This window comes from Leptonychotes weddellii, chromosome 7 (assembly GCF_054177405.1).
Source record: "Leptonychotes weddellii isolate Sample4059 chromosome 7, ASM5417740v2, whole genome shotgun sequence".
In the NCBI taxonomy this organism is placed as follows: domain Eukaryota; kingdom Metazoa; phylum Chordata; class Mammalia; order Carnivora; family Phocidae; genus Leptonychotes; species Leptonychotes weddellii.
Window position 1 is genome coordinate 35,336,315 of NC_138375.1, and position 15,446 is coordinate 35,351,760.

The 15,446-nt window shown below is 35.6% G+C and overlaps 1 protein-coding gene across 1 annotated transcript in view; it reads left to right on the forward strand.

The window, feature by feature from the left end:
• Positions 1 to 15,446, forward strand: part of ITGA1 (integrin subunit alpha 1) — a 154,448-nt gene that overhangs the window by 116,995 nt on the left and 22,007 nt on the right. The window contains exons 16-20 of the mRNA XM_081825796.1: positions 2,062 to 2,228; positions 3,852 to 3,988; positions 6,047 to 6,157; positions 7,967 to 8,176; positions 10,153 to 10,239. Coding sequence (XP_081681922.1) covers positions 2,062 to 2,228; positions 3,852 to 3,988; positions 6,047 to 6,157; positions 7,967 to 8,176; positions 10,153 to 10,239 — 712 coding nt within the window. The remainder of the gene's footprint in view (positions 1 to 2,061; positions 2,229 to 3,851; positions 3,989 to 6,046; positions 6,158 to 7,966; positions 8,177 to 10,152; positions 10,240 to 15,446) is intronic.

Here is a 15,446-nt window from a genome sequence, read left to right on the forward strand (position 1 = left end):
AATCTTTAGAGTGATCACAGCACTGGGCTAGTCACTATTTTTTAAAAAAAACAAATTAAGGGGCGCCTGGCTGGCTCAGTCGTTAAGCGTCTGCCTTCGGCTCAGGTCATGGTCCCAGGGTCCTGGGATCGAGCCCCGCATCGGGCTCCCTGCTCCGCGGGAGGCCTGCTTCTCCCTCTCCCACTCCCCCTGCTGTATTCCCTCTCTCGCTGTGTCTCTTTTTGTCAAATAAATAAATAAGATCTTTAAAAAAAAAAAAACAAATTAAGACAAATGTCCAATAAGAAAGGACTGAGTAAACAGATTACAATACATACATATGTTGGAATAGTATATTGTCATTAAAAATAATGTTCCCAGAAAAATACAAATATTAGAAATCTGTTCATTATATTATGATGTTTTAAAAGTATGTATGGATGTATATGCATGTGTGTATATGTCTCTCTCTACATATATACACACACACATATCTATATGTATAGATATATATTCTTCAAAGAAAAAGAAGCATATCCAATATTAATGGTGATTATTGCTGAGTGGTAGAATTACAAGTGATTTCTGTGTTCTTTGTTTCCTTTTTTATGTTTTCATGTTTTCTATGGGTAAGATGTTTTAAAAGAAAAATACAGTTTTTTAATGCAAAAGCAAATCAAAGACCTATGTATTCACAAGATAACTAGCTATAGTACTTGTACTTGTCTGTACAAGTATTATAGTGCACACAAGTTGTCCATGGGCCTTTGGACTCTTTCCAGATTGGGAACAAATTCAAAGATTCCCAAAATCTGGTTTTGGTTCTGAGGTTGCACCTGAGCACTTGATTCCATCTTCCTTCCATCACAGGCAAAACAGATTTTTGTCTTGTGAACTGTAAGGAATGAAAAATAATCTTCCTTCTAGCCGTCTGAGTTCTTGGCTGGTACCCTTGTAATAAAAGATTAACAAGAGAAAAACAAATAGAAATTTATTAACATGTATACCCCATGTATATGTGGGAGATACCCAGAGAAAAATGAGTAATTCTTTGAGGTGGCTTAGAATTCAGACTGAAATACCATCTTAATAAAGAAAAGGAAGAAGGTATATAGGCCTCTATAAGGAGAGTAAATACTTTTTAAGGAAGTTAAATGGACCTAGGAAAGACCAGATGGGTGATATGATAGTTTGTGACAAAGCTCATCTCCTGTGGTGTCTCCTGTCCTATGATAGGAGCCAATCCTTCCTGGTCGATGAACTCCAGTGAAGTTCCTTTCGGAGTGTCTTTGGGTACAAGGAAAGTTCGCAGAAGCCTCTTCCTGCATTTGCTGTTTGTCAAGTGCCTACAGCTCAAAATAATCAATATACCAAAGTGATATGTTTTGGAATGACATGGCCTGAACTCCTGTAGTCACATTTTGAGGTAGTATATTCCGCTACCACTCAGAACCAAAGCCTAAGATAGTCCCAAAACAACCTGGGTGTCCTCAGAACATCACATACCATCTCTTCTGTATCAAAAATTCACCAAAGAGGGACGCCTGGGTGGCTCAGTAGGTTAAGCACCTGACTTTTGGTTTCGACTCAGGTCATGGCCTCAGGATCCTGGGATCAGGCTCAGAGCAGAGTAGCCTTGAGGCTCTCCCTCTCTCCCTATCCCCTGCTCACACATGCTCTCTCTCTCTCCCTCAAGTAAATAAATAGAGGCGCCTGGGTGGCTCAGGAGGTTAAGCATCTGCCTTTGGCTCAGGTCATGATCTCAGGGTCCTGGGATCAAGCCCCGAGGCGGGCTCCCTGCTCAGTGGGGAATCTGCTTCTCCCTCTCCCTCTGCCTCTCCCCTCTGCTCATGCACAAGCTCTCTTGCTCTCTCTCTCTCTATCTCTTAGATAAATAAAATCTTTAAAAATAATAAAAAATAAAATAAATATTTTTTAAAAATCACCAAAGAAATGGAATCCTGAGAGCCCAACTATACACAAAAAAGTATCCCCATCAGTGCATTCATATTGCATTCCCATAATGATGGCATTCATTAAATGTAAAAATGTGTGAATAATCATCATTGTTTATGTTTGTAGGTCCCGAGATGTGGCTGTTGTTAAAGTGACCATGAATTTTGAACCCAATAAAGTGAATATCCAAAAGAAAAACTGCCATGTGGAAGGAAAGGAAACGGTATGCATAAATGCCACAGTGTGTTTTGATGTGAAATTAAAGTCCAAAGAAGAGACAATTTTTGTAGCTGGTAAGTGTCATATGTATACCAAGTACTTTGGGGCAGGAGGACAATACATTTGGTCCCGCATGATGAAATCCAGTAAGATATTGTATTTTACCCCATGAGAGGGATCTGCTTATCACATTTGCCCCTGTGAATATTTTGAACCTTGAAAAAAAAAAATCTACTGAAGAAAGACTATGTTATGGAACCCAATAAAATCTGGAGCAGAAACTATATGCTTATGTGCAATGGTCTCCACAGTCCATAGTTCCCCTCTGGCTCTCCCATGTACCACAAACAACCAGGTGCTAAAAACAACAATAATAATACCATTTCAGAAGTAGAGTTTGGAGATTGGGCCAAGGAGCCCAGTTTTCCTTCTTGTGGGTTTTCACAAACCCTCTCTTCCTTCTCCTGCCCTCTCTTTGGTAAGACTGGTATTACAAAGCACTTGAATACTTTGCCACCCTCACTTCCTGAGATCTCTTTGCTCCACTTAGAAGGTGACCCTGGTTTTTGAGAATCAGACATGTTCCATGTGTGTGTTCTCAGGCACAGTCTAGGTATGTCCTCCTCCCTACATGTACACTTCCTAAGGTGGCTTTTTAATGATATTGAAATATGTTGGAGTCAAAATTGTGGAGGCCATAGGCTGCAAAAGAGTAGTTTACTCTATAAACCAAATGTAAGTAGAATATGAAAAATCGTTAATCCTTAAAGTCTATTTTTCATAATTATACTCTGCAATAGCCCTCTGACTAGAAGATAAATTAGGTAAAACTGTAAAATATGATTTACGTTTTCATATACAACATTATTTGAGTCTCATTTAATTTTTATAGAGTAACTAAGCAATCAAATAAGTAGGATTGTTGCCTTTTTAGAAAGCATAAGTTTAACTTGTTTTTTATTTTGGTATGACTATTTTATTAAACTTATTTATTAAGCTTCTTTTATTATGTTCTTTGAACATTCTGAAGTGACTTTTTCATAAAATAGATAAGAATTCATTAGTGTATATATTTTTTATCTATTGAAATAAAATCAGGGGCGCCTGGGTGGCTCAGTCGTTAAGCATCTGCCTTTGGCTCAGGTCATGATCCCGGGGTTCTGGGATTGAGCCCCGCATGGGGCTCCTTGCTCGGCGGGGAGTCTGCTTCTCCCTCTCCCACTCCCCCTGCTTGTGTTCCCTCTCTCGCTGTGTCTCTTTCTGTCAAATAGATGGATAAAATCTTTTAAAAAAATAATAGTAATAAAATCAATATTCTAAACAGGGCTTCAACATTGCTAAACTAAAAAAAAAATAATTTAAGTGAAAACCCAATAAACACATGCATGGTCAGAAAATTAGTTTATATGTTGGTGTACATGTGTATGAGTGTGTGGGTGTGCATATGTACATATACGTTATAAAATAAGTGTGATTAAACATCAAAGGCATAGTGAACTCAGAGAGTGGTTCTGCAGAGTTCTTGAAAGTTATCTTCATGACTGGGACCACCATTGTACTACAGTAGTGTGGATAAGCTGAGTAATAGAAATTTTTTGTTGACTGATTGTTCAAGAGATTTTTCTATAATGTTAATTTAATGAACTAGACCATATAAAAATTACCCCAAGAAAATATTTCTGTCATTTTGTTTCCAGATATGCACTACCGTCTCACACTAGATTCACTAAGACAGGTATCACGAAGTTTTTTCTCTGGAACTCAAGAAAGAAGGATTCAAAGAAACATCACAGTTGAAGAATCAGAATGCACTAAGCTTTCCTTCTACATGTTGGCAAGTAAATCATATGTTATAACTGCTTTATTCCAAATCAAGAATAAAGCATAGATGTCTTATTTCAAGTCAATCTTATGGATTTCATTTCAAAGTGCACATGATGAAGTAAACTTCATTTTATTTGGTCACTTTTATCAGAAAATCACAGGTCTGATTTTCAGATTTCCAAGTGCATTTCATAAAACTATCTTTCCTCTTCCCTGTGTGTGTTATCAGTCATCTCTTCCCTGTGTGTGTTATCAGTCATCCTTATATTATGGAATAGTAGAAGGCACAGTGCACTAGTTGATAAGAAACCTTCTGCCTTCATTCATTCATTCACTCTTTTTTTTATATTCATTCATTTATTCTTTCAAACTGAAATCATCATTTAACTTTTGTGGGCCTCATCTGTCACATGTGGATAAGTGATTACATGCCCTGAGGAGAAATGTTGGGCCATAGGCTTTCTGGGGTCCCTTCTTGTCCACAGAACTATGTATTTCACTCTTTGACTTTAAATTAAAGGGAAAAAATCTGGCATTTTCTATTATCCATAGGCTTTGTGCTACCTAAGTTTCTTTCTGTTACAGTAATAAGGGAGCCTTGGAAAGCAAATTATTAACCTCCGTAGATGGCTAGGAAGCCAATTTGAACCATTTAAAATGCATTTTATTTAGTCACTATGTAAATGTGAAATGTTCCCAATAAGGGCAGGAGTTTCTTAACATTTTCTTATAACGTACATGATACTTAAAGAAAAAAAAAGAGGGAAGAATGGATGTAATGAGAAAACACTGATTTTAGTGACTGAGACAGACTTGGGACTTATACATGATCCTGGAATTTTAAAGGAAAACAGGCCAAATTCCCCCCACCTCTGATTTATTTCTGTATTCTTGATGTATTCATACTCTATATTTTTAAAATATTATAGTCAGGGTAAGGAAGTGACAGAAAACATGCCTGTTGGTGTACTGTATTTTTTTTCAGTGATTTTCAAGTCAATATTCCCCATAGAATATATATCAAAATTAACTTATCTGTCAACACTAAGATCAATCTATAATCAGAAAAAAAAAACTGGAGTTACTCCCTATTTACTGAATCAGAACTGAACATTCAGGAGTTAGAACTTGTATAAATTTGAAAGGGTATGAAATCAGATGTGCCCCTGCCTTCAACCTGCTAGAAATCACTGTAGTGTATATTTGTCCAAATTGTAGAATCTAGCTATGTGTAGGCACTTGGTATTAAAAGGAACGGACTAGTTTCAAAATTTCTAAAATTCTTTTGGGTTTTAATAGACACATTAACATTTGTTCTGGAGTCAGCCAGGATGGAATTTGTCTCAAAGCTTTTCTACATTCCAAGTGATTTTGACCAAGTTGTTTAGTCTCTTAGAGGCCCAGTTTTTCATTTGTAAAATAATGACTATAATAGTTATTCATCTTGGAGGACTGTTGAAATACTTCTCAATAAAGTGTGTAAAGCTCATAATTCCGGACATGCCATAAATGATGGGTGTTACTCATGATAGTATAAAACGATATTGATTGCATTCCTATTACTTACATATCATTTTACATTATAAAATTCTTGCAACTTGAGGCATATGTTATACTAATGAAATTCAACTCAATTTAAAGAAAGTTTGCTCATTTGAAGTTGGGAGACTTTCCTAGAAGTATTACATGGCAGTTTTTAGCTCAAATGGCAGTTTTTAGCTCAAGATCTCAAGAGAAAAGATATTCTTATACAAGCAGCCCAGAGTAGTATACCTTGACATGGCAAAGTATGGCACATCCTATTACTCCAGCAGGGCCCCCGAGAAGCTGGCGGTGAATCAACTGGTCATATTCTGAAGCCTCTGCATTCAGCATTGTCCCTTATCAAGGTAGAAGGCAGTCTCTCTCCAATGAAGCAAAAGCCTGATGAGATCATATGTCAGATCAGGTGCACAAGAATGTTCCAGCTAGCATGACCCACAGGGGCAGAAGAAGGAAGCCATAAGAAGGTCAAAACATTCAGCAAATATGATACCAATGATAAAATATGTTATGCTTCAACCTGTAGGACAAGCATGACTTTCGGGACTCTGTAAGGATAACTTTGGATTTTAATCTTACCGATCCAGAAAATGGGCCTGTTCTTGATGATTCCCTACCAAATTCAGTACATGAATACGTAAGTCATATTTTTTTAAAATTCAGAATGCCTATATGTGAACATATTGGGGGAAAAAAAAACTGAAACACATAGACACACATACACAACCCTACATCAATTTTTTAAAAAAAGAATGAGACTCTTCTAGACTTTTCTCAACTCTTCTATTTCCTATTGCTGGAGGGAACTTACAAACAGCACCTCTTTTAATCTCTGCTAAATTTAGGACCAGTTGAAAGAACGACATGGTTTACCCTCCTGGAACTCCCTTTATTACTAATGAACACTGGGTTGCATACATGGCTTAGGCATATTGGGTGTCCTCCTACTGAACAAGGTTTAGACCACAAATAACCAAGTACGTCATCAGAGTGCTCATTAATCTCAGGCCTCTTTCAAGGGGGCCCACCTCATAAAACTTGCAGAATGGAAATATAGAGCAAGAATGTATGCTTCCCATGGGCACACCACTGCCCCAAGAGCAGAAGAGGTGGAAAGGGACTGAGCTGTGTTCACCCTGCTCCTGCTTCCAAATTCACAAAGTCCAATGTCTCACACCTGAGAAAGAGTGAGTGAGCAAGAAGAAAGATGGGGTGGCACCAATGGAGGAAACATTAGGGATGGGGAAATAGTTTTCCCCATACCCATATCTTTCACTTTCACTTTCCCTTTTTTCCTTTCTAATATATTTATTGGGTATCTTATCCATACCAGGCTTCAGAGTTTAGTATAACCTAAGAAACAGGTATTAGGTAGGAATTAAAGCATGTGCTCTGGAGAACTTAATTGTTTTATGGGAACTTCTGCCTACATAGAAAGTCAGGGTGCACACTCCTGAAGTTGTGACATTTAAATTGAGACCTGAAGCATAGGAAGATTTTCCATCCTATTCACAGGAGTGGAGGGAGCTATGTTTCATGCACAGAGATATGTGTAAAAGTTCTGAGGCATAAAGGAACTACACTAAACTCTCTAATGTGGCTGAAGCTGAAGAGCAAGGGGGGAAGGTGATAGGGATGAGGAGGGAGGCATAGGCAGGAACCAGATCATTCTGGACTTTGTGCTACTGCACAGATATCTTGAAGAGCAAATGGAATGCTATTGATGGTTTTAGTTGGTTCAGTGATAGTACTGGATTTATATATTTTTAAGGCTTACTCCAGCTGCAATGTAGAGAATGACTGGAGGAACAGTGACTGGAACAAGAATGGGTGCAGGAAACCACTTAGGAAGCTGTTGCATTAGTTCAGGGAGGAAATAAGGATGGCTAGACTAGAGGTGATGGTGGAAATGGAGAGTTTGGAGATACTTAGAATGAGAGGTAGAATGGACAGATCTTAGCGAAGGTTTATATAAGAGGGTGGGGCTTAATGGGAAGACGAGTCAAGGAAAGCTCCTAGTTATGTGGCTTGACCATTTTCTACCTCTGAGCTCTATTACATTCCTAAGTATTTGATTCTTTTCAATAGAAAATCTCGTAATTGGGGTTGCGTGTTAAAGTGTTCTCTCATAGATTTAGATCTTAGAGTACTTGACTTGATTTTTTTGAAACTCTTCTACTCTGGCAGACTAAAAGTGAAAAACATCTGTGAAAAACTGTGCATTCTTTAAAGGACTGGAAGAATTTATATCCAGGAGTTTATTATTTTTCCCTATAAATTATAGGAATAAATCTAAAATTCCTTATGATTTCTGCAGTGGAATCTGTTCTTTTTATGAGTTGCTTAACTTAGTTTGGCAATATGTCATTTCACTAAGCAGGTTAATAAGCAATTTTCAGTCATGCTTAACTAAATGTTGAAAAACACTTTCCTGTGACCATTTCAGATTCCCTTTGCCAAAGATTGTGGAAACAAGGAAAAATGTATCTCGGACCTCGCCCTGAAAGTATCCACCACAGAAAAGGGCCTGCTTATTGTCAGGTCCCACAACGATAAGTTCAATGTTAGTCTCACAGTCAAAAATAAGAAGGACAGTGCCTATAACACCAGAACCATAGTGCACTATTCTCCAAATCTAATTTTTTCAGGAATTGAGGTAAACTTTTAGTTTTATATTTGTTTATTCTTGTAATAATCATTTATTGAGCCTACTTTTTCTGCTACTGAACTAATTGTTTTTATTGGGTTTAGAAGAATAGAGAACATTTTGTACAAATTATTAGTACTCACTAATGGTGAAAGTACCAAACTTTTTTTTAAAAGTTTTGTTTTGATGAATGTCATTAGAGATTTATGACTTTTCTTAGATTCAGTATGAGGAAAGTATCACTGATGTATCAAAATCATACCTTTCATAGAGGCATTACATAGCTGAAATTGAGACAAAGTCAAAGAAAAATATAAACATAACAAAGTCAAGAAAGTTAAACAGAGGTGTAGTAATGCATGTATGGAACAAAAAAAATGCTTACATAAAGAAAAATCAAGATACCGTTTCTCATTTTCTATGTAAAATCCTTACATTGGCAAGAGAGGTGTTAAATTACAATGTCTCATTGTCGTAACAGAATTTTTTTTTATCTTGGCAATAACATAGCTGCATAAGATGCTATGTCAGGAATAATTAGTACTTCCACATTTGAACTTTGCTTTTAATTCTGATCTCTGAATAAATCCCCCTTATTTACAATTCTATCTATACAGATAGGAATTAGTAATATGTATGATTCATTTTAAAAACAATACCCTTATTAATTATAGTATTAAAACTCTATTGTCTAGTTTCTGTAAATTCAGACTTTCACTGATATTTCTCTCTATTTATTAGGATATCACTTAAAAACATGATGACTAACAGAGGCTTAAAAAAATGTCCTCCGGGCTCCTGGGTGGCTCAGTTGGTTGGGCGACTGCCTTCAGCTCGGGTCATGGTCCTGGAGTCCCGGGATCAAGTCCTGCATCGGGCTCTCCCTGCTCAGCGGGATGTCTGCTTCTCCCTCTGACCCTCCTCCCTCTCATGCTCTCTCTATCTCATTCTCTCTCTCAAATAAATAAATAAAATCTTTAAAAAAAATGTCCTCCATTACTATCACATATTTTAGATTCAGTAAAGAATGTTAATTATAAATCCAAATGTGCAAAGTGATGCTGGAAAAATATTACCACTGATTTTTTCTCTGGAAAGGGGACTATATTAAAAATCATTGCCAGTATCCTCTTCAACTAACTTCATAGCCTTGGTAGAGAGGGAGAACTATAAAAACCAATAATGCATCTCCTCTACTTCTATTAATGGTAAAAACAGTAATAATAATGACAGTCTTTTCCTCAGTCACATCATGTTCCAGGCACTGTTCTAAGCATTCCACTTATTCAATTTTCATTAAGTAAATAGGTATTATTGTACTACAGAGATTCTAAGATAAACCCTTTCTGTCACATTTTAACTTTGCTGTAACTGCATTTTATAGTTGATATGTTTACTTAACTGGCAGCATTTTCCCCCTCTTATTGGTATGCAAAATAATGGTGAGTCTCCTATTCAGTGGCATTTTCAATTTGATGAAATAGAGTATGACTAACCTCACTTGACAGAAAATCAGGCTCAGAGAAGTGAGGAATCTTGACTAGGAGAAAGCTAATAATGATGGAGTCAGAATTTAACTCCTGGTGGTCTCAGGTCAGAACTGGTGCTCTTAGCACTGAGTGAAGCTCTTCTCATGACAACCACTCACTGTGGGCTTCCATGTGGCAGTCTAGTATGTGTGGATTATTTCATCCAGCCACCTACTCACCCTATGCAGCACATGCTGTTAGTACATCCATTGTGCAGTGGGGACACCTAGACAAGACATGTGATGTGCTCTGTCCTTCAGTCTCCCATATATAATGTTTTCAGATTTTCCATGGATGGTGAGACAGGTGATCTCAGAATGCTGTGACTCTCCCAACTAAATTGAGAGACAAATCTTAGCAAGGCAGAGTCCAAGGCACAACTGGGAAAATTCTGGAAAACCAAGCTCAAGTATTTCACCTATGTGTCTGCTCTAATTGTTTACTTTTTCTTCCAAGGCTATACAAAAAGACAGTTGTGAATCCAATCATAATCTCACATGTAAAGTTGGATATCCTTTCCTGAGAAGAGGAGAAGAGGTAAGCAGATTATAAAACATACATGTGGCAATTGGATATAAAAAATATTATGCTCAAAGTTAAATATATAAGTCCCTCTAATGGTATTTTAGGGTGATGTAGATGAAGAAGGATGAGTTCAAAATTTTGAGATATTGGAATCAAAAGCCAATTATTGCATGAGTCAAACTCAAATGTTAAGACAAAATTAAAAATTTATACTTGATAATTTATCTGATAGTAGTAGGCTTTTCTGGCCCGTACACCAAAACAAGTTTTTCAAGCAGATTCGCTTAGAACTTTGTATAGAAACTCTTTTTTCATTTCTCTGTCTCTTTTTAATAATATCCTCATTGAGATATAATCTACATACCATAAAATTCACTTATTTAAACTGTACGATTCAATGGGTTTTTGTATATTCACCAAATAGTGAATTGTGCAGCCATCACCTCAATCAATCTTAGAACATTTTCACATCCCCTAAAGAAACTCTGTACACATTACCAGTTACTTCTCTTTTTTCTCCTCCAGTCCCTCCCCCAACCTCAGGCAATCTACTTTCTTTCTTTATGGATCTGTCTATTCTGGGCATTTCATATAAATGAAATCATACAATCTGTGGACTTTTATAACTGGTTTTTTTCACTTAGCATAATGTTTTCAAGGTTCATCCATGTATCAGTAGTTCCTTTTTATTTCCAAATAAATTCCATTTTGTGGATGTATCATATTTTATTTACTCATCTATCAGGCGATGAGCTTTTGTGTTGTTTCCACTTTTTGGTTACTATGAATAATACCATGAATATCTGTGTACAGGTTTTGGTGTGGGCATGTTTTCCATTCTCTTAGGGTGGAATTCCTGGGTTATATGATAACTATGTGTAACATGTTGGGAAACTGAAAAACTGTTTTCCAAAGTGACTGCACCATTTTTCATTCCTACCATAAGCAATGTACGTCTTTCTTCACATTGTTACTGCCTTTTTTTTATTATAACCATCCTAGTGGGTGTGAAATAGTATCTCATTGTGATTTTGATTTGCATTTCCTTAATGGCTAATGATGTTGAGCATCTTTCCATGTGCTTACTGACCATGTGTATATCTTTGGAGAAATGTCTATTCAGATCCTTTACCTATTTTTTAATTGGGATGTCTTTTTTTATTATTGAGTTCTGAGAGTTCTTCATATATTCTGCTTTCAAGTCACTTATCAGATATATGATTTGCAAATATTTCCCCCATTCTGTCTTTTCACTTTCTTGATGGTGTCCTTTGAAACATAAAAGTGTTTACTTTGATGAAGTCTAATTAATCTATTTATTATTTTGTCATTCATGCTTTGCTAACCCAAGATCACAAAGATTCACTCCTATGTTTTCTTCCAAGAACTGTATAATTTTAGCTGTTACCTTTAGGTCTGTGATCCATTTTGATGAACTTTTGTGTATTGTGTAAGAAGGAGAGGGTCCAGTCTTTGTCTATGGATATCAAATTGCCCCACACCATCTGTTGAAAAGGTTATTCATTCCCCCATTGAATTGTCTTGGCACTTTTATTGAAAGTCAGTTGACCATAAACATATGGGTTTATTTCTTGATTCTTAATTGTACTCCATTGATCTATATGTCTGTCTTTATGTTGGTACACTGTTTTGATTACTGAACTTTTTCGTAAGTTTTGCAATCTGAAAATGTAAGTCTTTCAGCTATGTTTTCTTTTTCAAAATTGTTTAGCTCTTCCAGGTCCCCTGTATTTTCACTTGTACCTTAGGATCAGCTTGTCATTTTCTACTAAAAAAGCCAGCTGGGAGTTTGATAGGGATTATATTGAATCTGCAGATCAATTTGGGGAGTATTACCATCTTAAAGATATTAAGTCTTTGATCTGTGACCATGGGATGTCTTTCTATTTATTTAGATCTTCTTTAATTATTTTCAAAAATGTTTTGTATTCTACAGAATGCAAGTTTTACACTTCCTTTGTTAAGTGTATTCCTAATCATTTATTCTTTTTTAATGCTATTTTTTTTTAAAGTTGGGGAGGCAGATGGAGAGGGAGAGAGAAAATCTTAGGCAGGCTTCACACTCAGAGCAGAGCCCAATGTGGGGCTCGATCTCTGGCACTGAGATCATGACCTGAACTGAAATCAAGAGTCAGATGCTTAACCAACTGAGCCACCCAGGTGCCCCTTTTAATGCTAATTTAGATGAAATTATTTTCTTAAATTTATCTTCAGATTGTTTATTGCTAATATATAGAAATACAAATGATTTTTGAATATTGATCTTTTATCCTGAAACCTTGCTGAAATTATTTATTAGTTCTAATAGTTCCTTAGAGGATTCCTTAGGATATTCCATATACAAGATCATGTCATCTGCACGTAGAGGCATCCTTCCCAAGCCAGTGCCTTTTATTTCTTTTTCTTGCCTAAATGCTCTAGCTAAAACCTACAGTAGTACTTGAATAGAAGTGAGGAGAGTGCTTTCGTGTCTTTTTAAAAACAATATTTGTTTCCATGAAAAACAGAGAATAGTTATCTCACTTAATGATAAACAACATATTTGCATATGTTTTCACTGAAGGTTGCTTTTCAGTATCAATATTTGTTCCTCTATTCATATTGAGTTAATGAGGGAAATACTTAATCAGAGTGATGAGATAAGAAGATACTTTACTTACTTGACTTAGTCTTTAAAAGATAGAAATACTATCCCAAATATTTATTTCAATTTCTTCACATTATAATATTTTGTAATATAAGACTTCAAAATAGATCTTTGTCATCTTTATCACATATCCTAAAAAGTTGACAAACACTGAGTTGGATATCTGGAAATGGCAGAGTCACATACCTATAATGAAGTCTTTTAGCTTCTCTTTTTGCAAATGAGAATTCAGAAAGGCCTTTTCCCTTAACATATATGGCATGGCTACTAGTGATTGAAGAAACTACAAATGATAGTAATTATCATTGAATTCAGTAAACCATTTTATCTATGGAACTAACTAGATGTACCAATTTACTTTTGGAACCTCATTATCAAGCCCATTTCTTGACTATCTCAAATGAAATTTATTGTGAAATTGCATTTCTTCCCTAAAAATCTATAAAACATATATCATATTTGAAAAATACATCCATAATTCCTCTATTTTGATATGGTAATAGTGAATTTCAACTCATGTCTACACTTTCCTCTGAACACTTTAATTAACCATGGAATTATATCCATTTCTTAAAGAATAATGATATAGTCTGTGTTACATTTCAGCCATTTAAAGATACTAATTGCAATCTTAATTTTCAACCACTTTTTTCTTTCTTTAGCATTTCCTTGCTACTTAGGGTAAAAGCTTATATCAAAGCATCTCATGCCATCAATAGAGAGATGGGAAGATAATTTGCAAGGGATTTTTGCATGGGCTCTACACTTAGAATATACTCTGACTTCAAGATCTACATTTATAGTTTAAGAATTTCAGGATCAGGTCAGTATGGAATAAGCATCGTCTTCAACCCCACTTCTCTGCTAGTATCTTCCCGAGGTCTGAAGACGCATCAGAAATGCCAAGACTTATATGTCCAGGCCAGTCAGGGGACTAAGGAAAGGCAGGAAAAAATGAGCACACTGAGAGACTGGCAATTTGACCCTCTGTAAAGTATTGTAGCTCAAACCCACCCAATAAATCTCCTATTAGAATTATGATTACTATTTCAAAGCAAGAAGCACACTGCAGACCTGTAGATTCTTAAGAAAAAAAAAATTTTAATGTAACTCAAAATATATGTGGGAAAAGAAAATACAAAAGAAAACTTCACACATAATATGGTTCAACCATGAAATCTCGTGACACCTGAATTTTAATCATCCCTTCTGTGAATGGTCCTAAATTGATTAAAAGAGCTTTAAAGATCAAACTCTGTCCTGTCTGGCACTTAATCACAAAGGTAAAATTTTAGGTAGTTTCTATCAATTGTGCATTTTGAGCCATCTATTTAGCTGGCCAAATTCCAAAACACCCTAGTTAGCACAAACCAAGATTAGTTTTCAGGATAGGAAATACAGCTTTATAAAGATTATCATGAGGAGTCTTGCACTAGAACTTTGCTGAGGACCTATTTCTTCAAATAAGTAATCCAGTTTCTGGCCTGCCTGTCAGTGTTTATGAAGAGTCTTGAATTATATAGTTTATATGTTCAGGCATAGTTTTTAAAAATAAGTTACCTGTATCAGAGTGTTAGTGTAACAAAAACATTTTCCAGTTTTTCTTAGGTATTATTTTAACTATGCAATTTGTAAATAAAACTTACTGCATTATTATTATTATTATTATTATTATTATTATTATTATTATTATAGTTTACTTTATTATAAATAAGCCTTTTATTTTTTCATTTTGTTTTTATTCCTTAAAAGTCCAAAACTTTTTTATACTATCAAATTAATGGAACCAAGTAGGTTTTCCCCTATTTTATAATGAACATGTATAGATGGTTACTGATGCTTGAAGTTTACATATTAAGGAGGCTTTTATTATGACCATTTCATAATTATATTGTTTATGATTGTGATCTGGTAGACTATGCTAATATAATACATAGAATGTACCTTCATGGTAATAGTTGATGTAGTATAAATTATTTTTATTAATATAATTTGAATAAAATATTTAAATTCAATATTAATATACAAAGCATATTACAGATTTACATTTTTTTTAAGATTTATATTTTTTTTATTTTTTATTATTATGTTATGTTAATCACCATACATTACATCATTAGTTTTGATGTAGTGTTCCATGATTCATTGTTTGCATATAACACCCAGTGCTCCATGCAGAACGTGCCCTCTTTAAAACTCATCACTGGCTAACCCATCCTCCCACCCCCCTCCCCTCTAGAACCCTCAGTTTGTTTTTCAGAGTCCATCATCTCTCATGGTTCGTCTCCCCCTCCGATGCCCCCCCTTCATTCTTCCCTGCTGCTATCTTCTTCTACTTTTTTTTTTAACATATAATGTATTATTTGTTTCAGAGGTACAAGTCTGTGATTCAACAGTCTTACACAATTCTCAGCGCTCACCATAGCACATACCCTCCCCAATGTCTATCACCCAGCCACCCCATCCCTCCCACCCCCCACCACTCCAGCAACCCTCAGTTTGTTTCCTGAGATTAAGAATATCTCATATCAGTGAGGTCATATGAATGTATTTCTCT